Here is a 26,124-nt window from a genome sequence, read left to right as displayed (position 1 = left end):
GGCGGAGCGGGGGCGGAGGTGGGGCGGAGCGGGGGCGGAGGGGAGGCGGAGCGGGGGCAGAGGGGAGGCTGAGCGGGGGCGGAGCGAGGGCGGAGCGGGGGCGGAGGGGGGGCGGAGGCGGGGCGAGCTCCGGGTCTCCCCGGCGCAGGCGTCGACCCGCAGCGCTAGGGCTCCTGGTGAGCCCGGGCGCCTGGGCCGGGCCGGGCCGGGCCGGGCGGGGCGGGGCGGGGCGCGCGGCTCCCCCGAAGCCTCCTGCCGGCGCCGCCGCTCCCGCGGGGCTGCTCCCTGCCCGACCCGCCGGCAGGTCCAGGGGCTGGAGCGTGCGGCAAGCCAGCAGCCCGAGCAGAGCGCCCGCCCGCGATCTGAGCTATGTATGGTACGAGGAGCGCGCGAGGAGCGGCTTGCAGCCAGCGGGGGCTGCCCTCTGCGGACGTCGCGGGAAGGTCTCGCAACTTCTTGGTCCTCGGTCGGCCGGCCTTCAGGTACAGGCACCTGGACCTGCCGTGCCTGTGAGTCTGAAACACGGCACAGTCATTTCTGCACACGCTTCCTCCTCTCCTTGGGTGAGGTGCATCTGGGTATAAAGCAATCTCTGCAAGTCTGAGCTGCCCTGTGCCTACGCGCGGGGCTAAGCAGAAGTTCCTAAGCCTCAGGTCGCAGCAGCAAGGGAGACAGAAGCAATATGGAGTTCGCTGTGCTGAGTTTCTCGCTGGTGTAATTTGACCAAACTTGAATCAGATTCTCCGAGTCCTCTCTCTGACCAGGCCCCTGACCTCCAGATCGGTCCGTGGCCCTCCTAGTCCAGTTTTAACAAGAATTCTGCTGCTTGGGGTTAGTGAAAGTCACTGACCGTTTCTATACAGCTGATCAATTCCTCATCCTTCACCCTGGAGATCTTGTCACCCTGATCTGCCTTCAGCAAAATCCTTCAAATCAGTTTGGCTAGAATCCCCCCAGCTGTTTCCTTTTAGCGATTTTCCACCCACCGACCGCCTACTCTGATACTTGACTATAAATCCCCACTTGTTTTTATCGGTAGCAGACAGATTCGACCTCTTTCTCCCATTACAAGACCCCGCTGTAATCATCCCCCTGAATAAAATCTGCCCTACCATCTTGAACATGTGTCAGAATAATTTTTCTTCAGTGACTTGGGCAAGAGCTGTTTCAGGTGGTAGAGATAAAAACTTGATTAAAGTGGCTTCAAGGTATAATGATTGGGGGTAAATTGGAGAAGGCAAATACAACTTCTAAGGGAAGCAGAGAACTGAGGCAGTGGAGGGAGATACGGATCCTAGAGAAAGAATCAAGGATGACGAAATTATAATGTTTTTAAGATTGTCCTATAGAAAAGAAATTATTATGAAGAAAGGAAAGGAGAAAAACTGCTGGATTACTTTCCTTGAGAAAGGAAAAAGGAAAAATATGCCCTTCCCAAGAGAAAGGATGGGTTCTCGAGGACAAGTTAAGTGACTGGCTTTACATTTTGACGTGGACAATTTATGGGACTGAAAACAAATAGATACTAATGTAAATATGTTGGTAGTTGGTAAAGTGTGGGAAAAATGCTTTTCTGATTTTTTTCTTAATGAAACAAGTGAGATCATTAGCCTTGGTCTCATCCTTGGGAAGGATGAGCTAGAGGTTTGGGAAGGTAGACACTTGTGTGAATGTGAAGGGTGAGGGTCCGTTTGAGTAGGTATTACTGACCTCTTATCTGACGTAGCAGAAACTAGGTCTTTGCTCTTTCCTGCCCTGAGGGTTAATAAGCTTAAATATTGTTAAGTATTGTTTCTACCCTTCCCAAGTTTCTTAAAAAGCATGACAGGTATTTTTGTTTTGTTTTTTTCTTCCAGCTTCACAGAAACGTGTTATTCATCACCTAGAACAGTGGATGTCTATTTATTCTACACTGACGTAATTAAGGACCCACTCTAAAGAGCAGACCCAGAATAAAGAATTTTCTCCTGAATGCCTTTTCGTTACTGCCTGTAGCGAATACGGTTCCAATTCAATTCAACTTATATAACGTATGTATTTTCTGAGGACTTATTTTATGCTTGGCTTTGTTCTGGGCACTGTGAACAAAGCAATAATCCTTGCCTTCAAGGAGCTTTGTTTTTGGTGGACTGCATATGATTAACAAAGAAAATCCCAAAGGGATAATTCTCTGAAGAAAAATATGGTATGAAAGGAGAAAAAGAGTATGGTGGATGAAGTGTAATTTTAATTAAGGTGGTCATAAAGCTCTTATGTAGAAAGCAAAGACGTGAAGTAAGGGAGTGAGTCGTGAGGATAGCTAGGAGAGAGCATCCATCCATCTCAGGGACTATCAAATGCAAGTATCCAGAGGTAGGCATCTGCCAGATTTATTCTTAGGGCAATCAGGAGGCTATTTGACTAGAGACCAATTGCAGGTAAATGGAAGTAAGGGGGAGGAGAGCTTAAATTGCATTGTTTTCTAACTATGCATGGGACAACCCAGGGAAGCTTTGAAAGCAAGGAATGATGATCAAAACAGAATTTTAAAAGAATCACTATGGCCACAATACTGACAGTTCATGTTCCCTCACAATAGAAAGTCATCAGTTAGTTGTTTCGTTTTGTTTTTGTTTTTTTTTTTTTGTTTTTTTTTTTTTGTTTTTGTAGATTAAAATAGCTCCAGACAAAAGTATAATAATAAAGGAAAACAAGATCCTTGATAACTTGGAAAATCTGGGCTGGAGATGTTGGTTCAACCACTAAATGTTCTTGGAAGTAAGCCATTTTTAGGTCAACATGTTACTAATTCTGGAATCTCCATGAAATCCAGTAAAAAATAAAATAAAATAAAAAATCTCTTTCCTTAATACTGAACATGAGAGTGTATGTGTTTGGGATAGTTCCTGGAAGGTAGACCAGGATGCAGGCTTCTAGTACAGAACCGGGAACTTCAATCAAACTTCTGCCAAGGTCCAAGGCCACAGCACCCTGAATGCTCCATTCCATTCTGAAATCAGAAAAAAAAAAGGATTAGACCAGGAGACCTGAACGGAAGCCCTCCTCATAATGTCCAGTGCTGTCAGTTTTGACCACTTTCCACTGCCCTTTGGCAGCTGTCTTTCTCTTTCTCCTGTTTCTACAAATGTTTGTATGGGCCCCTCCACGTACCACCTCTACGTCTACACAACACACAGATGTGTCATCCTCACCTGCCTAGCCCCTTGAGAGAATACTCTATGATCTCACTTGGAATTTAAAACGACAGCGGCAACAAAAGCTCATAGATGCAGAGAACAGATTGGTGATTGCCAGAGGGGTGCGGGTGGGGGGCACAGAATAGGTGAAGGTGGTCAAAAGGTACAAACTTCTAGTTACAAAACAAGTCATGAGGTAGTGACTATAATTAATAATACCATGTTGCGTATTTGAGAGTTGGCTAGGAGAGTAGATCTTAAAAGTTCTTATCACAAGAAAACAATTGACTATATGTATGGGGGGATGCATGTTAACTAGACTTATTGTGGGGATCATTTTGCTGTATATACAAACATCCAATCACGTTGTACACCTGAAATTATTAGAATGCCATATGTCAATTATATCTCAAATTTTTTAAATGCCCTATTTCCTTGACACTGAACATGAGAATGTGGCATGTTTTTGGTGGGTTCCTATAAGGGCCGAAACACCTGATAGCACATAAACAACTATGCAGGACTATTACAAAACTGATACCATATGCCAGGAATAAATGGTGATATTAAATTCCTCGGGTTCCTATTTTCTCTCTTAGAATTTTATGCTTGACTAAACGCCCTGTTAACTAAGTAATCTCCTGTAACTCTTAGATATTTTAGGTGGTAAAAGGCTAGAAATTCAACTACCTGCAAGGGGACAGGGTCCTTGAGAAGCCAATTGGGAAAAATACTGAAATATATCTGTATTTTAAATTGGTAATGCAGTAAATTCAGGCGATGCATTATAATGCATTTCATTATTTCATCAAAGTTCTACTTTTGTATATACAAAGCATTAAAATAAAGATATTGAAATATCAGGAATAAATAGATAAAAGCAGGAGCTTAGTATAAGACTTATTATAGTTAACTCTAGAGGAAAGGATTTTAGTCTGTATTTGAGTCCTAGACTACATTTATGACCTTGGGCAAGACATAACCACCATGACCTTCCGTTATCTCATATGCAAACTAATATATTTGCTGACCTTTCTAGGTGGCTTATATATATATATATATATATATATATAAGATATATATCTTAAAACATACTTGAAAATATTTCAAAATTTCATAAAAGTTGTAAAGAAAGAGGGAAATACTCCCCACGTCGTTAATTTAATATTTTCTCTGTTAAGCCTTTATCCCTACTACTTGGAATTAAATGGATATATTTTCTATTTCTGTTTATTTCCCTTACTTTGAAGAAGTTACAAATAAGGAGTAAACAAAAAGATTACAAGGAGGAAGAGAAAGCAAGAGGAAAGATGATTGCTATAATCTAAGTGATCAGAGAAAGCAAATGATTCAGGTCCTGCTTATTAGCAGAATGTGGCCTGAACTTTAGAATTTCCTTCAATAATCTCTCCAGCTTCTCTGGCACATGCAGTCACAGGAAAAGAATCATCACATTTCTGGTGTATAATGTAAAACCTGAGAACCAATGACTTGATGTGAATGTTAGGGGCAGCAGATTCTTCACAGCTGGATTATGTACAACGAGGATCATTAAGGGTGATGCTAGATGTATACTGCAATGGTTTTGTTCACAATCATTCTATTTCAAAAACATCATCTTTCCCTCTCAAAACATATGCTGTTGCTTAAATGCTTGGCAACTCCCCTGGTTTTCAGATTTTCTTTCTTCCTGTTTCGAAGTATATGGATTTCCTATTTACTAAAGACATTTAAGCTCTTCTAGTTATATACTGCAACGTAACAAACCACCTCAAACGTACTGGCATAAAGTAACATCGATTTTATGATGCTCACGGGTTCTGTGGGTCAGAAATTCAAAGCACAGCTGGGAGGGCTTGTCTTGGGATGTCTTCACAGCTGCTCCATGAAATCTACGGGTCTTGCCTGGGAAGTTATGAGTGGCTAGGGGTGACTCAAATGGCTGAGGGTTGGAATCATCAGACTCCCATGACAGGCACTAAAGCTGGGCTCAGTTGAGACTACTGACCCACACAAGACCTTTCTAGGTGGCTAGGCTTTTTACAGCATAGCAATTGGATTCCAAGAGTGAGCTTCTGCAGAGCAAATGTTCAAAGAACCAAGAGGATGCTGCTTGGATTTTAATGATTTTACCTCAGAAGTCAATAAGCCTATTTCCTGGTTGAAGCAGTCACAATCTTACCGTGATACAAGGGGATGGGTTATCAACTTTGTGTCCTGCTGAGAAGAATGTCAAAAAATTTGTAGTCCTTTTAAAAAATTACAACACAAACTATGTATGAGAGCTAAAGATAGAAAGCAGACTAATTGCTAAATGTATGAGTAAGAATGTGTGTGTGTGTGTGTGTGTGTGTGTGTGTGTGTGTTATTCATTTTTGGGTGTGTTCCATCACCCATTCTCTTCAACAAACAATCCATATATTTCAGGGGTAACAGATTGATATACTCCAGCAGAAGACCTGATAAATCCAAAGGAATCCAGGCTTAAGTTAAACAGTACGTGGTATTTCTCTAAATATAGGATTGGTCCTGGAAAGAGCATGTGTAACAATTTGGATCTCTGGGATGCATTTTTAAAGAGTCTTGTGTTTTCCTGCTTTAGTCTCATGGCCTCTGAATATTATCATGTGTGGTGTGAGGCTGGCCTGTTATGGCCATCTTGATAACAGCTGGAGAGAGAAAGCAATGTGTGGGATAGAGCAGAGCAAAGAGATTTAAAGACAAATGGAATCAGAGCCTCGATTGAATAATATCTGCTTGTGCTTTTTCAGTTCCTTTACACCATAAATTTATTTTATTGTCTATCCACATTGAGTTGGATTTTATGTGTTTTATGTATATAAACTGTGTTCAGAAGCATCATCACTGATGCTCCATGTGAAATTAAATATAAAACATTTTAACTTCAAATCCTTTTAATATTTTTATCAGTTGATTCTTTCATATTTTTATTGATTGATTCTTTAAGTTTGTGTGATTCCAGTGTTATTTTAGTAGGAGAATGATAGAAACTGGCCAGAACAAAACAAAACAAAAGAAATCCAAATCACATTTTTTAAAAACGTAATCAAGAATTTAAATTAATTAATTAATTAAATTAATTAATTTAATTTAAATCTTTAAAAAGGGGGTGGGGGGCAGCCCAGGTGGCTCAGCGGTTTAGTGCTGCCTTCAGCCCAGGGTGTGATTCTGGAGACCCGGGATCGAGTCCCATGTTGGGCTCCCTGCATGGAGCCTGCTTCTCCCTCTGCCTGTGTCTCTGCCTCTCTCTCCTCAAACTGTGTCTCTCATGAATACATAAATAAAATATTAAAAAAGAAACATAATCAAGAATTTGTCTTTAGGGTTGACCTAAATATATTTTAATTTTAAACATATTCAATACTTTTTCAAGTGGAAGAGTATGATTTTGAGAGAACCCAAGTTCTCTATGTTACAAATGAATTGACGACTTCCTTCACAGCCTTTTATAATTTAGACAAAATATGTCAATTCCTGTTAGAGTTTTAACAAACTCTTTTATTTTTATGTGCTACAGTATGAATATTTGTGTTCCCCTAAAAGCCTTATGTTGAAACCTAAACCCCAGTGAGATGGTATTAAGAGGTGGGGCTTCAGGAGGTAATTAGGTCATAAGGGTGGAACCTCACAAATGGGATTAATTTCCTTGTAAAAAAGACCTCAGAGAGCAACCTTTCCTCTTCTGCCCTTTGAGTGAGTACTCAGTGTAAAGATGGTTGTCTAAGACCCAAGAAGCAGGGTCTCATCAGACGTGCAATCTGCAGGTGCCTTGTTCTTGAACTTTGTAGCCTTCAGAACTGTGAGAAATAAATTCCTGTTGCTTATAAGCCACCACATTCAAGGTATTTGTATTAAAGCAAGCGAAAAGGACTAAGGCACTGTGTAAATACTTCTATTACACGGTTCGCACTTGACCGTGTCTGCCTCTCATTGTATTGTGAGCACTTCCAGAGTTTGTCTTTGTTCTAAGCACAGAATAGATGCTCAGTAGACTGCTGAATCAATGAATGAATGCCTCGGTTGAAAGCAGGGTAGGGAGTTTGAGTAAAAGTTTATAAGCTTGAGTAAAAGTTTAAAAGTTAATCAAATGCTTTTGATGACCTTGCAGAGGGTGATTAAGATTTTTAGGATAGTCCAGTGGTCACATTTTTGGCACCATATTATATAGCAAGATAAGAAATCAAGTTTATTCAAAATTATTGTTTAATTATGCACAGTTGAAACATGTGAAGTTTAATTAACAATCGTTGATAGTAAATCATCCAGATAAAATATATTAGCTTCTGAATATATGCTAATCCTATGCATAGGTATATTATTAGTCTAAGTAATTTATTATTTTTCTTGACTTATCTTTCCCTAAAGTATTCAAGTATTCAAAATGGTAAGGTATTACTTAGTATAAATGTCATAGCCTGTTTTAAAAAGACAGGTTAAGAAAAATGTTAAAACCTCTCCAAAAGATCCCTCTTCCCCATAGAAAGGCAGAAGTGGGAGCAACAGGATTTCTGGGTTAGACAAAGAAATTAAAAATTCTGACTTCGCAAACAATGTTGTATGACCTTGAGCAGCTTCTCAAGTCCTTTTCTGGTAAGACAAAGGTATGCATACTTAGAAGTTTAATCAAATTGTTAAAACTCCTTTAAAAAAAGATTTTATTTATTCATTTGAGACAGATAGATGATAGATGGATGATAGATGGATGGATGGATAGATAGGTGGATAGATAGATGATAGAGAGAGAGAGAGAGAACATGAGCAGGGTGAGAAGCAGAGGCAGAGGGAGAACCAGACTCCCCAGTGAGTAGGGAATCTGACTCGAGGCTCAGGGTTCAATCTTAGGACCTGGAGATCCTGACCTGAGCTGAAGGCAGATGCCCAACTGATGGAGCCACCCAGGTGTCCCTAAAACTACTTTAATATTGAAAATGTTAATGTGGGATTCCGTGTATATGCATATATATACATACATATATATGTAAAATTATTATGCTTTGGAAATTATGTTTTAATTGCTTATTTTAAAAAGTGGTCTTGGGCAGCCCTGGTGGCTCAGCGGTTTAGCACTGCCTTCAGCCCAGGGTGTGATCCTGGAGACCCGGGATTGAGTCCCACAACAGGCTCCCTGCATGGAGCCTGCTTCTCCCTCCGCCTTTCTCTCTCTCTCTGTGTTTCTCATGAATAAATAAATAAAATCTTTAAAAAAAAAGTGGTCTCTGGAAATCTAAGCAATATTGTAAGATTCGTATACTCCAGATAAAAGAACTTTTATTTTTTTATTTAAGATTTTTAAGTATCCTCTGCACTCAACATGAGGCTCAAACCCACAACCCTAAGATCAAAAGTCACACCCTCTGTCAACTGAGCCAGCCAGATGCCCTTAAAGATAATGGAGCTTTTAAATATTTGGTGGCAACAGCATGTTTGGCATCCATTGATTCATCCTTCATTCCCAATGCAGACCCCATTTTTTCCCGTTTCAGTTACAGTTGAAGTACCACTTAATTATTGTGGATACCTTTCTTTTGTAGGTACTATAAAACTTAATGCTCTGCTAGAAAATCCATGATTGTAGTTATTCTAATGACCCCACTTATGCCTCACTATTTCCATACTCGTTTTGCTTTGGTGTTGTTTCAACGCTGATAGTATAAACATTTTCAAGATATGTTAATTAGCAGTTAAACTCAACACATATAGTACCAACAATTGATAATTGGTAAGAATTCCACCAATATGGTGGTAATATGAATACCCATAATTTCATACATCCACAGTGTAAGAAAATTTATCTTAAATTTGAAAAAGGTAATTTGATGATTGCTTGATTTTTGATACCATACTAAAGCATCTCCCAATAATCCCACTTGTAGTATGTGGCTTTGAGAACGCTGTTGTGGCAGGCAATTCCCTTCAAGATCAGACTTACCTCATTCTGGCACCTTTCCATTTCAGACACCTGCCATAAGCATGTCCACTTTCTTCCTCAGGGTCTTCTACTCTCACTTGGTCTACTCACCAAGGCTTGAGAGAGAACCCCCAGCCCCCACCCTACCACTGCCCCACCAGCAGTTTGCAACCAATGGGGAAGTAGGAGTAAACTGATAATGTTCCAGGCACCGGTCTTTTGGAGAAGGATTGGGGAGGTATTCTACAGGTTTCTTGGAGCCAGTAGAGTCCTCACTAGAGGAACCTTCACCAACTTTACAGTACCTATGCTGAGATTTTTTTCCCATTCCCCTCACGCTCCCAAACCCACTTCCTGGGATTACCTCCCAAATAAATTGCACCATATCTTTGTTTCATATTCTGCCACTGGAGAAACAAGACCAAGTCACTCTTTGACCCTTATCTGGTTCTTTTGGGTGAATGCAAATTATCAAAGTACATTTTTGACTAATTGCAAATGGTAAAGGTCCAGATTTTATGTACCTCTGAAGGCTAGTGATTATTTAACCTAAAGAGAAAGATAGATACCGTGATCCTCTAGGTCAACAGAAATGATAACATTTACTTGACTTGCCCTGTAGTAAGTTAACTAACTTAGCAATCATATTTAAGTTCCTTCCACAACTATTCTTCAAATGCTCTTTATCTTTCTTCTGTTTCCCTTGTTGGTGAGGTAAATAAAATTTGATAAATACTTCCTTTTTGTATGAGATGTGTTTTTTTATAGCAATCAAAACTACATCGTGACTATTGCCTGGCTGAAAGTGATTGCAAAACACGGCCAACTCAAAGGTTCACTGCAGTTTGAGGTATATTACAATGAAACATATACTTGATTTGTTAAGGTAGTGGTTTTCAAGGTTTTTTTTTTTTTTTCTTTTTCTAAACTTAAAATTACCTGAGATTGTCTCCAAAATGTAAATTATTAGGCCTTGCCTCCTAAGATTCTGATTTAGCAGGATCAGAACAGGAATCAGGAGTTCATATTTATAACCAGAAGACAGGTATTCATGGACATCATCAATTTGAGAAACAGGCTTAGAGCTTCTGGAGAACAATTATCTTTGAAAATATTTTTTTTAAATATTCATTTTTGTTCTCTCCCTCACTAGCATTCAAAACAAGGAATAAGGGAAAGAGAAAGACAAACTTTCTAAACTAATGGCACCTAAAATGCTAATTACTCTAGTTTGTTCTTAAGAATGACAAGAAATTTTAAGAATAAAGATTTATCTACTATTTGAAAAATAAAGCAACGTTTGTTTTCTCATACAACCTCATACATCTGAAAAAAAAGGTTGAGGATTTGGTTAAAAATCAACTTGCTAACTCAAAATAACTTTATGTATTTGTATTCCTCATGTGAATAAAATCTTTTATTTTTAAGCCCAAGATCTGGAATTTCTTACATTTCATTTCCATATAGTCTACATTTATGTTCATTGTGTATTAATTTGTTTAAGCCACTAAATTCAGCATGTTACAGTGGACACACATGGGTGCTAAGCAGACAACTCAGTTTTGGCATAGTTGTCACTTGTTCCTGTAGTTTTATCTGAATATTTCATTTTTTTGTCATTCCATAAAAATGAAATAAAAATTAAAATGCTGATGAAAATGATATATGGGATATAATGATATATTGGGGTAGAGATGGCAGTCATTTGGTGTGTTACAGACAAAATCCGACATTAATGAGCAGACACTGGACTTTATAGTTTGAGTGTGTTCATAGATGGTAAAGAATCTTCTATCAATACCAAAATGAGAACCAAGTTTAGGGATCCAAAAACAAAAGGTCCTTAAGGCTTTTGGTTAGGAGTCCTGCTACAAACTCTATGAAACTTTATGAAAAGAAAAAGGTCAATTCCCGTATTTTTCTAGAAGAAAATCCTTAAGACTTTTTAACACTAAAGTGATCTTTATACTCTCATGCTCAATATTTAGTTTGGTCTGGTGCCAACTCCCTGTTTTTTACATTTTTCTTTTAAATTACTGCTAAATTCTCTTGAAATAAACTGATAAAACTAGAATTTGAGAAAAGATATTTGTTTTTAAAGAGTAGCTTGTTTTTAATGTTTAATTATATTCTTTTGTAGCAAGATCGTAAATTGGAGTATCAACAGACATCACACCTGCTACAGACTATTTCCCCCTTTCTATCTCACTTCCCATTTCCAGCAGATGAGAGGGCTTTCTATGTACATGCCCTCAGATAGTTACCAGAGAAATGCAAAGGAATGGTTACCATAGAATAGCAATTCAACACTCCCTTTGGGGTTTCAAAATAGATTTTTGAAATCTGTAGCAGAATGAAGGCTGAGTTGCAAGAGCTAAGGTCTTGTAAACCAAAGACTTGGCATGCAATTTACATGAGTCTTTCTCTTCCCTCTTTTCTGTCTCTTTCTCTCCTCCTCTCCCTCCTCCATTATCTCACTGGGAAGAGAGAATGAAACATGAGATGAGAGAATTAGATATGGCAAATGTGTCACTTAGGTTTCTGATTCCTGTGCCTTCTCATTTTCTGGTCAAGTAGAGTTTCAGGATTCTGAAAGTACAGCACCACTTTCCAGTTCAAAATCAGAGTGGGAGGAGGCACTGCTCAATAAATATTTAGCATTTACTATGTACTTTGCATATATGAATTCATTTAACCCAAACAACCTTGTAAAGTTGATATTCTTAATATCACCACTCAAAGATTAAGACAGATTCACTAAATAATTTCCCCATGGCTACAGAGCTAATAATTTGTGGAGTCAGGATTCAAGCATAGGTGGTCAGGATCCAGAACCAAAGCTTGTTTCCTTTAAATATCAGACGTAGCCACCATCCCCTCCCACAACCTATACACAACCTAAATGGTAAGCAGCTAAAGAGACACAGTAGTATATTGTGAGGCCCAAGGAAGGGACCTCACACCTAAGTCTCCTGAGCTTCAGCATAGCATGGAAGAGCATATAAAAGTCCCACTCTCTGCTCCCTACACCCAACCTACATCAAAGGGCTTAGAAGTATTAGGAAGAGTGTCAATGACTAAGGGACATCGAGGTAGAGAAAATGAAGAAGTAGCGTAAAAGTTCTGAGAAATGATGGGCATTGGAAACTTGGGCACCAGCAAAAATGTCAAAAGTCTCTACTGTCACCCCTCCCCACCACCACACATACTTTCTAAACAAGAAGAGCCTCTGGAATCTAGATGTTACCCTGTAGAGAGGGTAGGGAAGAGAAGATCCAGACGTTATATCTGGAATGACCAGGAAGTGAGAAATGATTGAGTTCATCTAGAAGAAAATGATATTTTCTGCCACTAAGCAGGATGGTAGCCAAAATACAGTAAATACAGTTATTTTGAACTCAAGCAGCATGCTTGCACACTTGAATTGTGAAATATGTACTGAAAACACCACATCACCACCCATTATATGGCCCTCAAGAATCCAAAAGCAAGGAAACAACAACAACAACAAAACACCAATAATTTATTCCACAATCAGGAATTTCACAGTGAATTTACTCACCGGAAATAGAATCACCCCCATCCTTTTACCACACTTATGCCTTGATATGTTTTTAACTCTTTGCAAGGTTTTAGGAACAAACTACATGTGAAAAGTGAGGATAGAATGTGTGCAATGAATTTCAGTCTATCAATACATTACCTTATATTGTTGGGGGGGGCGGTTTACAGAGTCCATGTCATATACATTAACTCACTAAATCATGACAACAGCTCCATGAGGTAGGCATTATTGAATTCACAGGTGAAGAACCTGAGACTCAGAGGTTAAGTAACATGTTAATGGAAACAGAGCTTGTGACAAAACCAGGACTCAAACCTAGGCCCTCTGATACAAATAATTTGTATGAATATCACATGATATAAATAAATAGAGACTAATTTATAGTCATCTCAACAAGGGAAGATTAAAATTAGGCCATTAAACACATCTCTCCAATGTTTCCCTTGAAATAGTTGGGAACTGACTTCTTGACCTTTGGACCTAAGTAGATGCTGGTGATTACTTCATTTTTGTAAAATTAAACTTCAAAATACATCTTCCTTCTTTTCTTTCCCCCAGTTTTTCAAACTGTGATCAACACAAAATTTAACTATATATATATGTGTATATATATAGTCACATACATTATGATATATATATATATATATATATATATCTCATAGGAAAAAAACCTTTATTGATTTTATTGCTCATCTCATCTATGCAAAGTTAATACTAGAATATGCTAATCTTAGTCTAATAAACAATGTTCAACCTAGTATATGATAGGTATAGAGTTGTTAAAATTTCACATGAATTTGTAAACAAGAAAGCAGAAAGTTACTAATAAATATTTTGGGTAATATAATTTTCTTATTGATGGAATGTAAGTGGCACAAACTTCACAAATTAGATTTATCATAGTTGAATCCTACTTCAGAAATAGGTTAACTGAAATTCAGATACATATAAATGTTTTAGCACAACGTTAATATTAAAATGGTATTCTATGATAAATAACTTTTAGGTTTGATTGATCTTGTATCTTAATATCCATGGAATAAAATGAGAATTTTTCCTTATAAGTAAACCCTTGGTTGTTCAGAAAACAGATTCTTCACTCATCTGATTATATAGTTAGTGGTGAAATGTTAAGACAGCACAACTTTGTGATTAAATGGAATAAATTTGATCACACAATGAAAAAAAAAAGAAATCAACACAAGAAAGAATGATGTATTTGAGAACATTTTTAATAAATAATGTGACAAAATTACTTTTCTGATTATTGGTTTTCAGTATGCAAAATTATGGCTAAAAATAAGAGGTTTCTTACATGAACATAATGAAAACATTAATCACATGGATTGTTCCCTTAGTACTGCACACCCTTTCTATGTAACTTTCAAATTATCTAAGTGAACACATTTAGTTTTTGGTGAACACCAGCTTTTTTTTTTTTTTTTTTTTTTTTTTTTTTTTTTTTTTGTGGTTCAGTTTTGTTTGGCTTTGTTTTCCAGTGGGGTCAGGCCTGATACCTGTGTATGAATCAATGTACGTTTTTTTTTTTTTTTCCTCAAATAGCACCAATTATTAAGTCAATGAAATTCCTATAACAAAAAAAGGATCATAAAAATCTACAGTCAGAGAGCATCATTTGGCAATTCAAAGCAAGTAATGCCTCTCTTTAAGCTTATAAGAAAATCTTATAAGTTTTAACATTGGCCACAACAAACTTAAACCTTTTTTTCTTTCAGTCCAGAAAAAGCAAGAACCATTGGGTTCATGGCCCACAATAAAGTACGCACGTTACTTCACCATCTGTCATCATTCAAATATTCCAAATACAAACATAGAGCATGAACAAAACAGGTTAAAAACGCTTCTCAACATTTTTTTTTCAATAAGACAAAAAAGGTTAATAGTTACAATGGTTTACAAATAAAGTTTAGTGATTGTGCTTTTAAAACCAAAAAAAAAAAAAAAAAGATTAAAAACAGTGCATTACAAAAACAAAAATCAAACTTCCTTAAGTGGCACTTCTGAAAGTTGAACTGACACTACCAGAAGAAATTTAGGCCAGTTAAGATAGGGATGTCCTTATTCAATTGGTCATTAAAAACATCCATTTGTTTGTAATATGCATTTATAATTGCATTTGATTGAAAAATAGAACAAGGTTTTTTGCTAGGCTTACTTATGACAATGACTAGACAACCAGAAGATCCAACTGGCTTACCCCTACTTATCCAAAAGTATATTTCCAAGAAGAGTATACTTCAATGGTTGAAATGAAGACAAAATAAAGTACCACCAGGGGTTGCAAAGAGCATATATTTACAATGTTTCTACCCCATTCAAATTGATTTGTGGTTGTTCTGCCTTTGTTATGTTTTATTTTCTCCCAGCATAGGGTGGTATGAAAGACTGATTTTAAAATCATGTTAAAATGAAGTATGTTTTAATTTGCATTAGCAGTTGGTAATAGAAAGATTATATCTTGAGAGCCCTTGGCATGAGGTTGATTAATCAATTTCAAATCTTTGATCAATACTTTGCTATAAATTGGCTTGGTATGTAAGCAGTGCAATGCCATATCTCAGGGGCAAAATGCAAAAGAAGTGTGTTGTTCTCTCTTGCTGGCTGATGACTGAAGCAAGAAGTCAAATACTTCCCTTGCTGGAAGTAAGGTGTGATGGTTTGTTCCAACAGTGAGGGGAATAAGGGAGTTCTTCAAGGGATAAGGATCAAACAACAACAATAAAACTCCAATAAAATTTTTAAAAATGGTATTCTAATAAGAGGAATAAAAATGACAATTTTTACACTCTGATTGCACTGAACATTTTATCTGGCGTCATGTGTCATCAGACATGAGGCGTCTTGAGTGATAATTTTCACATTGGATCTCATAAGCCTCTCTGGTTGTCTTCAGCTTTCAGTTTCCTGTAAGAGAAAAGTGTTGTGTTAAATTTGAAAATAAACCTTAGAGTAGAGTTTTATAGTTATGTTGATTTACATATTTTCAACCGTATAGTTTGTGTTTCTTCATTCATTCCCCGGCATAGGTTAGGAGGTGCTCATGACAACTCATTTATTTGTCTTTAGTTGGTTTTGATAGAAAATCCAGGGTGCTGGGTGGCTCAGCTGGTTAAGGGTCTGCCTTCAGCTCAGGTCATGATCTCAGGGCCCTGGGGTCAAGCCCTGCATCAGGCTCCCTGCTCAGCTGGGAGTCTGCTTCTGCTTCTCCCTCTAACTCTGCCCCTGCACTCTCTCTCTCTCTCACACACACACATAAATAAATAAATTTTAAAAGAAAGAAAGAAAATCCAACAGTTCTCTACAAATACCAAATTGTTCTGTGTGTTGTCTCGGTATTGAGGCATGTGGCACAGAGGATCGAGGAGCAGTAGAAGGCAGGTTTCTCTACTCCCCCCAGCCCCAACTCAACATTATAATTCAAATTTTCCTGGGTTTAAGTATTAGAGTTATGTATGATGACTTTTTGTTCCTCAGAAAGGTTCTCTTACTTTAAAAAACAACAAATAAAATAACTTATAAGACAACCTCTCATAACAACTGCAGGAAGAAAAATCTTATCCCAAGCCTCAAAATCAAAATGCTTTGGACATTAAAGAAAAATCAATTAGACATCATTTCTCAAAAATTTTCATCTTCTAGTTTTCAAAGTTTAGTGTAACATTCATTTAACAATTTACTTGGGATGAAATATATTTGTAAGAAGAGAAATTTGCCCTCAACTTGTTTTTCCTTTATTAAATGGAGAAAACATGGTCTTAAAAATAGGAGGTGATTTTGTGATATGATATGATTTACTGCCAATTCTATCTTTTGTCACTATAAATTCCAAAAAAGGAGTATGTATTTGACTCAAGAAGTATCCTCCTCCACCCAGGAAGGTGAGTGCCAAGGATCAGGTTCCCATTATCAGAAGAATGAAGGTGGAAGATAGCTGGCCAAATAAGTCAGATTAACCCCAGTGATACCAGGGTGGCAGTTAACATAGGCTAAGCACCCTCATTCAAATCCTTATCCTTACTGGTTTTTATAACCTACCTTAATATAATACTGTGCAATATATTATCTAGATGAATAGTTATTTCCTAATGACATGTCTGCCATGTAAATTTCTTAACTGAATATCTACAAATAATTATGACCTCCAGATCTAAAAAGAAATTGTTATCACCATTTAAAACTTTGGAAACATTTCAAGAAAATCATAAAATTAACAGGATTTTAGTCTCTGCGATCACTAATATCAGGGTTTGTAGTAAAACAGTCTAACATTTCTGTAGACTGATAAATATTCCTGATTTTGAGACTGATATAACAACTAGTATAATGTTGAGAAACTTGGGAAAAAAATTAGATACCTCTAATTCTTCATTATTATCTTCTCCTCTTTCATATCCTCCAAGAACTTGCATTTCTGCGATATTTCTTCGACCTACATTTGCTTGTTCTCTTTGTCTGCTTCCTGATCCTCTTGATGACATTGAGCTTGAAGAACTAGGATCTCTGGGATTATTTGATGTCGGAAAAGTAGGTCTACAGTAAGGTAGGATATCCTCTGTGTAATGAAATGCAATACGTGCACATGAACACTACTGTACATTTTCATTGCATAAAGTAACATCATTTGTGACTGTAATTCTGAATGGGGAAGCATCAATGTTTTTGAGGAATAAAGGAGGACATTTTATAACAATAATTAAAAAGGCAGCACCATCCTAAAAAACAATATAACAAGTCTTGTTGTCTTTCCTGGTAGTGAGGTGGCATTCAAGTTGCCTTCAGTCACAAGTTCTTGTCTGACCTCAAACTCACTGGGGACCAACATCATTAAAGGAGGTAAACCAAAGCTGGAGTCAGACTTAGCTTCCAGTTCTATCCTTCACTATAGGATCTCCAATTATTTTAGGTTTTAGTTCCTTCTTTTCTAAAAAAGTGTTAAAATATCTATACCCAGAGGAGCTTCTAGTGTTGATGTAAAAACAGGAGACTGGAAATCCTCGTGCAAAATATGAAGGATTATTTCAAGGCATTGATAGAAACAAAGCCCAGTTTTCTCAAATTACTAAAACAGAACCAAGCCCATGTTCACTTTCCAGACACCAAGATGTCAACCTCCATTTCAACATCATATTTACATTGTGGAGCTCTGAATCTTAGAAGCCTGCCATCCCTGTTACTGCAAAACGCAAATCACTCGAATTAAACGGCATCTCTTGAATTTCTATCTCTATACTGCTTTAAATTAGGTGCTGCTTGTACTGATGCATTCTCCAGCTGCTAACTTCTCTCCAATGCCCGTCCACTATACTCTTTGGACACCAAACATGTGAAAAACCAACTTTTCTATGTGCCCCCAAATGTTTCCTCTAATGTCCCCACTACCTGAATGAAATCTGATCCCCGCCCTGAGGTTTCCATGTTCTCTCCTACAGAATGAAGAAGGCTTCCTTCTGGCCCAACCAGCACCAGTTCTAAGTCAATACTCCCTGACCTTTGCACAAAATATTTTCTTTCTGGGATGGCCAAACCAATCTACCCATGTCACTTGTTTAGTCTTCCTTAATGGTACCTTTCTCCTTCCATTCTACTCATCACGATTTCTACACCTAATCCAGAATCGGACTTGTTGGGGTCTCACAGTCCATGAAGAGCACTGTTCCAGTATCCTCGCTTCACAGCATTTGGACTCCCGTGACCTTCATATCCTGTTCATGTTCCATCATTGACTTTTTCCTCTCCATTGACTTTAATTTTTGTCAAACTATAATATAAAATCTCTCTCTTGCTCAAAATTTTCCCCTTAAGCCTGTGCTCCACATGAGTCAATACCATCTTCCTGTCCTTATAGCTCAGCAAAGCTTCTTAAAGCAATTCGGACTCAGTAGTGGTAGACACAACTCCTGTTTACTATGAATCCCACTGAAATCTATCCATGACCTAATTACTACAGTGAAAGAGAAAATTCAATGTTGACTTTGATAATGCTAATCATGTTTCATTCCTTATGTCTCACGGCCCTTTATCTGGAAACCACCATCAGTTAGTTTAAACATCACTATTCCCAGATTCTAGTTCTCTTACCTTCCCAGCCAGTGTTCTGTGGGCTCTTCTTATGTAATGTTGATGCCCTGCAGGTTTCTACTTTTAGCCTAGTGTATATCTACATTCTTTTCCCCCACTCACTTTGGGTAATTTCATCCATTCTCATGGATTGTAACCTTTTTTAGAATATAACTGTCATGAGGGCAGTTACATTTCTGTGTTTTGTGTTTTGATATACTTTCAGCTTCACATATAATAGGTCATTGAGAAATAGTTTTGAGTGAATGAATGAGTAGATTTAATTAATATTTTCTCATGATAAAGCCTTAATTTATATTTCCAACTCCTGATCTGAATTGAAAATTTCCTCTTCAGTTATCCCTCAAACTCGGTATGTCAAACATCAACTTCATCATGTCCATTCTTTTCTTCCCTCTCTGTATTCCCTAATTTAGTTAATGATAATACTAATCATTAAGACAACAAAGATAGAAAACTAAAATTATCTTAGAGTCTTCCCTGCCTTCCAACAACCTGCCAGTACTCTTTAAATGTACTTTTTCCACACATTCAAATACGCAAAGGTGAATCTGATTTTTAACACTAAAAAATGTCAAATTGTGAATTTTCCCACTCATTCATCTCTGCTTCTATGGCTTGGTTTGTATTCTCTACGTCTCTTGTCCAGGGATGGAAATACCTGCTAACAGATCCCTGTCTTGAGTCATTCCTCTCTAAACCATATTCACTCAGCTGCCTTCTTATGGGAACTACAGGCACTCTATGACTTAATCTTACATTTATCTCAAGAGCTTCCCCTTTGACCGTCTTTACCATCTAGTAACACTCCATTTCTTATAATTTTCTCAATGTACCTCAGAGTTTTTCAGGCTGAGTTTCTCTCACAAAACAATCTATCCACTTTCCTTAGACAACTTAAGTTTTGCCCACCTTGAACACTCAGCTTATGTGTCATTTTCACCAGGAAAGACCAATAAGTCTTTCTTTGCCTTACATATCTCACAAGACTGGATTAACCATCCCTTCATTGGACTTCCAAGTATGGCATCATTAACATTTCACCAAATATGAATATATCTATGAATCTACAGATTACCTATTTTTGTCTCTAACTATAAGCTTCTTGAGGTCAAGGTTCATGTTTACATGTAAATCTCAGGACCAGTACAATGTTTTATAACACAGTGGATGTCTGATAGATGTAGAAAGAAATTGAAATGATTGAGGTAAATGTCAGCAAAAAGATCAGTCATTCAAGTCTAGAAGACCACTCTCTTTAATTAAAAATGATTATTCATTACCCATGTAAATCACAGTGCCTCTCTCATTTTAAATAATGTCAACTAAATTGTATTAAGGTGAAAATTACAGCAGTGCATAGAAATGATCATTTAATGACACATATATATAGGGTTATGGTTCAAATAAGAATTTGGGAAAGCAAGACCTATGAAATAAAAATCTGGTCAGTGTATCTCAATGCTGACCATAAAATAGTGTTTCTTGTTTCTAGATTAATGGTTCCAATTATATTGGAATTATATAACACACAGGATAATTTATTAAATCTCTAAAGATTGGTGAAATAATTTCATCTCTTTGTTCTAATTGTGCATACACCAAGATCTTCCCCTTGTACAATTTTCTCCTGAAGAAATCCACCTGCTTTGGGGGAAGTTTCCTTAGAGCAGCAAATTGGTCTATACTTTCAGGGCACATATAAACTTTATAATTTATGTCATGACATTATATTTATAAATCATTACTTAGAGTATAGTATGGATCAAAAGTTCAGAGCCAGATCATCTTTTGCTTAACTGATAAAAAGTCAGCTAAGTTTTTCAAACTTTGGATTGTGGTGATGACACCAAGTACTTTGCAGTAAGAGGCATCTGACTGAAATGTAGTTTTACTCATCGCTTTACTGCTGAGTCCATGCCTGGATTAGGAGTTCAGGCTTCCTGTCACAGAACAATGAAACTGACTCCCATTTTGACAGAAAGTTGCTAATGATCAAGTGCCCAAAATAAACAGAATAAGAGCTTGCGGTCTAACCTTACCACGATAGATCTATTATAATACACTAGTAGTTGATGTGCCCCCTACCGGTTTCTAAGATTCATTTCCCGCCCACTCTTTTCTGACTTTTTCCATCAATCTCCCCTTTTATTATATTTCTTTCTCCTAAATGGTTTCTTCTCTTTCACCTATAATAATCCTATCCTAAAGTATTTCTACAAAGTCTGCCTTCCTGGCAAACTCGTCCCAACCTGTTCTCCTCCCAGTCTTCTGAAAAGAGCTCACCACCTCCCTTCCACAATTTCCATTTACTTTGGAACCCCCTATAATCTGGCTTCTATTCTGATTACAATACTAAAAACAGTTCTTTTGAATACCACCCACAAATAATACATTGCAACATCCTCCTGTATTCTCTCCCCCAACCCCCACTTCCTGTTGATATCCACCTTTCACTTGTGGCATTTTAGATTTCTTCTATCTTAAAATTTCCTCCACCATTCTTTCTAGGATACTATTCTCTCTGGCTTGGCGATCTTGATTATTTTATATCTCTTGGTGTATCCAATCTCAGTTTCCACTATAGAAAGTCATTCTTGTGCCTGACCTTTGAATATAATCATTGCTGATTATTGGTATGTTGGAGCTGGCTCACATGCTTAAAAAAAGTACCCAGTCTTCCCAACTCCACATTCACTGACTTCATATCAGCAGCTTGAAACCAGCCACCTTGTAAGTAACTACCCAATAGAAGTGAGTAAATGGCTACAAATTAGGGTTTTGCTTTGTTTTCCTCCTAGAGAATTGATTGCTCGACATTAACCAGTATATCACTGCAGATAATTTAGCCTTTGTAATTCATGCAATTTTTCCCTCTGTGTTGCCATTTTGAAATCCCACTCTCTACTCATGACCTTTCTCCTGATCTTTAAACTTAATTCTCTAAAGTCTTATTGATTTTCTTCATATCTGTGCTCTTAGCAGCACCTTAATCCATTCAAAATTGAAATTCTTTTCCCTAAGACATTTCTGAGTTGTTTTTTTTTTTTTTTTTTTCCCTACTTTGGTCAGTACAATTAGGTTCTACTAGCCAACAGGGCCATCTAAATAACATTTGAGTAACTTTTGCTTTACTCCATAATTTCATTCTATTCTTCTACTTTGAATTAGTCAACATGGTTCCATCTCTGAAATGCCAATGTAGGTTCTTTCCTTTTTTTCCACACAACTATTTTAATTCAGTGTTTTCATAGTTTATACCTAGAAATGTTACAATGTTCTGATACCTTCACCTACAGAAGTGCTTCTCCCTCTGCCTGTGCCTCTACCTCTCTCTGTGTATGTCTCTCATGAATAAATAAATAAATAAAATATTTTAAAAAATAATAAAAATTAAAATAAAACTCTGATTTTGTCATTTCTTGTTCAAAATTCTTTGCTGGCTCACCACTGCCTATATCATAAATCCCGCACCCTAGATCACATTCCCGACCTTCCCAATCTGGCCTGGCTGCCTTTCTAGTTTTACCTTTCATATATTGTGTCTGGCTCAACTAGAAATCAATGTTCACCAAACATTTGTTTTTCCACTCCCATTTTTTTTTCTCCACCTATTTCCTTTACCTGCTATCCTCTTCTCTCCATTTAACTTGTTGAAATCACGCTTTCCTTTAAAACCCAACTCAGCTGGCACTTCTCCAAGGAAGTCTTATATGATGCTACATATTTAATTTAATTATATTAAAATTATTTGAGTACATGCTTATCTCCTCCATTAGAGAGTACATTTCTAAATCTTGTATTTTTCACTAGGCCTAAGAGAACCTAACAGTACAACTTGCAAACATGTGTTCAATCGGTATTTACTTGTTGTTTGAAGAAATCAGTACCTTGGATGAGGTGAGTCTTTGCTGGTGGAAGGTCTCGTTTTGCTGCCTTGTTTACTCGTCCTTTTCCATCATTTTGCTGTTCCTGTGCTTCTCTGGTATCACCTGGATTGGTTCTCATATCAGCAACCTGTCTTCCATCCAGTACTTCTCTCCCCTTGTAACTGCCTACTTTTCTATCTGATGATCGGTCTGTTCTTGCTTCTATAGAAGGGAGTTTTGGCACCATAACAGGTCGCACCTCCAGCTGTGCCTTGGATTGGACAGTGGGTGATTTTATAGCAGGTGGTGGCACCGGAGGAGGTGGTAGATCTAGAAAGAAATATTTAAAATACCGTAAAAGTCTGCCACTTATAAAATTGTTAAATATTAGTATTATTGGAGTCACATTCAGTTGTGAGATAATATAACTTAAATGAACTAGAATAATTGATGATAACCAAGGAAAAAGAAGATCAACAATTTCAATGTATGTTCGCTGTTGTAAGGCAGAAAAATACTGAATCACAGAGCTGGAACTTAAAGATAATCTACTCTTGGGATAAGCTAATATGGGAATATATGCTATAACATTCCCTCCCCCAACTATGATATACCTTCTTAACTCATTTTAGCACAATGTTGCTGGTCCCAGATATAAACCCTTATTCTTTGGGCAACCACTTCAGATTGAGTGAGGTTGGGACTTGAGTTGAAACCTATTTGCCAACTCTAATCTAGCCTAAATCCTTTCTCATTCTGTAAAAAAGAAAACTCAAACACATGACCTTAAGTTATTTTTCAGTCTCAAACCTATATATGATCAGAACCAGGGCCAATGCCCTTAGATTCTTAATTTCTGATTCCTGTGTTTATAACCTACCATTTAATGATGAGATCTCTGTACCCTGTATCTGCACCCAAAGCTATTATTTTTTTTAAAGATAGATTTATTTATTTATTCATTCATTCATTCATGAGAGACACAGAAAGAGACAGAGATACAGGCAGAGGGAGAAGCAGGCCCCTCGCAAGAAGCCCAATATGGGACTTGATTACTGGACCATAGGATCATACCCTGAGTTGAAGGCAGACACTTAGCTGCTAAGCCACTGAAACAACTCCACCCAGAGGTTTTAAACCAGATAACCTCTGGTATAAATCTAAGTTAATGTTATATATTATAACTGGACATTATATATAATTCAACTTTTTATACTTAAGGATAAAAGTAGATAAAAAAAATTGGTCTCTAGAAAATAAATTTTCTTTAAGAGGTGCTACCTTTGACTCTTACATACATATTCCAGGGAGTAGAAATAGCCTAACAATAGTTGGTAACTTAGCAGAAGAATATGAAGATATTTTAGTTTTAGTTTGTTTTGCCTTTTGTATGGAGGACAAATTAAAAGGAAAGGCTTGAATCCATGAGGGCAAGAGGTTATTGTTATACCTCAGATAAGTAATGATAGGGGATGGAACTATATTGGTGGCTGTTCAGATGAGATGTATTTGAGAGACCTTAAGGAAGAAAAATCAGTATTATTTAATGATCAATGGAATATAGTAGGGGAAGGAAAGGAAAGATGCTAGGATGACTTCTAGGATTTCTGCTATACTTTACTAGATGGGTGAGAGAAACTTCACTGAAGGTAAGGAAGGAGGGGATGGCCTTCAGAGGAAGAGTATGAGCTCAGTTTTATAAAAGTGAATAGGAGGAGCCTTTGAAGTATCTAGATAAAGATGTCCAATAGGTTTTGTACATAAAATCTGAGTTTCAAAAGCAGTCAAGCCCAGATATATAGAGATTTGGGAATTATCAGTATGGTTTTTTCAGTCATGACTTCAGAAATGGTAATGTTTTCATATTTGGAGAGGAATACCTATGTGATAGAATAAATCAACTAAAAAGTGTTTATAAAACATGTATTAAATGCTTAGTATTAAAAAATTAATACTAGCATTTTCAACAAAAAAGCATACATTGACATGCTAAAAATAAATCAAAAGTACATAAGAACTTGAAAGTTCTCATACCTTTCTATCTCCATTTCAAATCCTCAATATTGATAATGTGGAGATAATCAGTTTGAATATTTTTCTATAGATCACTCCAGAAATTATTTATACACACAAATTAGGCCTGCTAAGTTGCATAATTCCAGGAAGCATCATTCACATCAGGGACTATATAAAATGGCCACCCCTAGGGTTGTATAGTGCTGTCTGCCCACCCCTATGTGGGTGTCTGATAAAAAGTACCACACACAAAATATGCAGTCTGCCTTTCTTATTGACATAGGTGGAATTGCATTTTTTTTACCTAACTGTGCAGTTGCTTACATTTCCCTATATGTATGTACATATAGCTCTGTCTCTTTTTTTAAAAAAAGTTTGTATAATGCTCTATTTTATGAATATATTATTATTTATTTAGCCAATCCTTATAGAAGAATATTTAGGTTGTTTCCATATAATTTACTATTACTGACAATGTTCCACTGACTATCATTAACATGTACCAGCACGAGAAATTCTTGAATATTAAAATCATGTCTCAGGAATTTTTTTTTAAGGATTTTATTTATTTATTTGAGAGAGCGAAAAAGAGAGAGCACAGGGGAGGGACAGAGGGAGAGAGAATCTAAAGCAGACTCCGTGCTCAGTGTGGAGCCTGATGGGGGGCTTGATCCCACCACCTCAGGATCATGGTCTGAGCTGAAACCAAAGGTCAGACACTGAACCAAATGAGCCGCCCAAGGGTCCCATGTCTTAGAAATTCTTAACATAGAGCCAATAAGGATTCTAGGAAATAGCAGTTTTAATCTAGTGTTTCTCATTCTTACATACTTTTTTAAAAAGAATTAATCATTCTTGTCCCATAAGTAGATGTTAGTCTTTTTTAAACTAATTTCCTTTTGACATTATATGCTAAAACTAAGTCATCAAAATTGATCATACTGGTCTTTGGAAAAAGAGGGCTTGATGTACCATCTTCCTACCAGCTATTTTATTAGGACTCCATTATTACAAGTAATCCAACTTCTAATTGCATTTTTTTTTTGCTGTTGTTAGTTCTAATGGCTCATCATGCTCTAGTTTCATGTAAATAGCCTCTAAACATTACCTAAATTGGTGGCCAAAGTACAGACAATGACATTAATTTTCTACTGATTCTACAAAATCAAATTTTTTTTTGCCTTACACCATATACTACCATTGTCACTGTGTCTGGTTTTCCTCTTTACTACTACCTTAATGGACTTTGAAAAAACAAAAACAAAAAAAAAAACAGGGAGGCCTGGGTGGCTCAGTGGTTGAGTGCCTCCCTTTGGCCCAGACCATGATCCTGAGGTCCCAGGATCGAGTCCAACATCGGGCTTCCTGCATGGAGCCTGCTTCTCTCTCTGCCTGTGTTTCTGCCTCTCTCTCTCTCTGTGTGTCTCTCATGAATAAATAAATAAAAAACAATACTTAAAAAAAGGTATT

General features: G+C 37.2%; 1 protein-coding gene and 1 long non-coding RNA gene across 8 annotated transcripts in view; one reads left to right on the top strand and one right to left on the bottom strand.

Moving 5' to 3' along the window:
- Positions 1-222: 222 nt before the first annotated feature.
- On the top strand, positions 223-1,972 carry LOC112661752 (uncharacterized). Its single transcript, XR_003137935.3, has 2 exons — positions 223-482; positions 1,857-1,972. It is a non-coding gene; the product is annotated as an uncharacterized LOC112661752 (long non-coding RNA).
- Positions 1,973-13,884: 11,912 nt separating this feature from the next.
- The window catches only part of ROBO1 (roundabout guidance receptor 1), a 1,126,854-nt gene continuing 1,114,614 nt past the window's right edge, over positions 13,885-26,124 (bottom strand). For all 7 annotated transcript variants that reach the window (XM_025449655.3, XM_049104797.1, XM_049104795.1 and 4 more), the window contains 3 exons: positions 22,660-22,968; positions 17,047-17,243; positions 13,885-15,595 (listed from right to left, as the gene is read on the bottom strand). In XM_025449655.3, coding sequence (XP_025305440.2) covers positions 15,581-15,595; positions 17,047-17,243; positions 22,660-22,968 — 521 coding nt within the window. In that variant the 3' untranslated portion in view covers positions 13,885-15,580. The remainder of the gene's footprint in view (positions 15,596-17,046; positions 17,244-22,659; positions 22,969-26,124) is intronic.

The sequence above is a fragment of the Canis lupus genome, chromosome 31 (assembly GCF_003254725.2).
Source record: "Canis lupus dingo isolate Sandy chromosome 31, ASM325472v2, whole genome shotgun sequence".
Lineage (NCBI taxonomy): Eukaryota > Metazoa > Chordata > Mammalia > Carnivora > Canidae > Canis > Canis lupus.
This window is presented reverse-complemented; position numbering and strand designations above follow the sequence as displayed.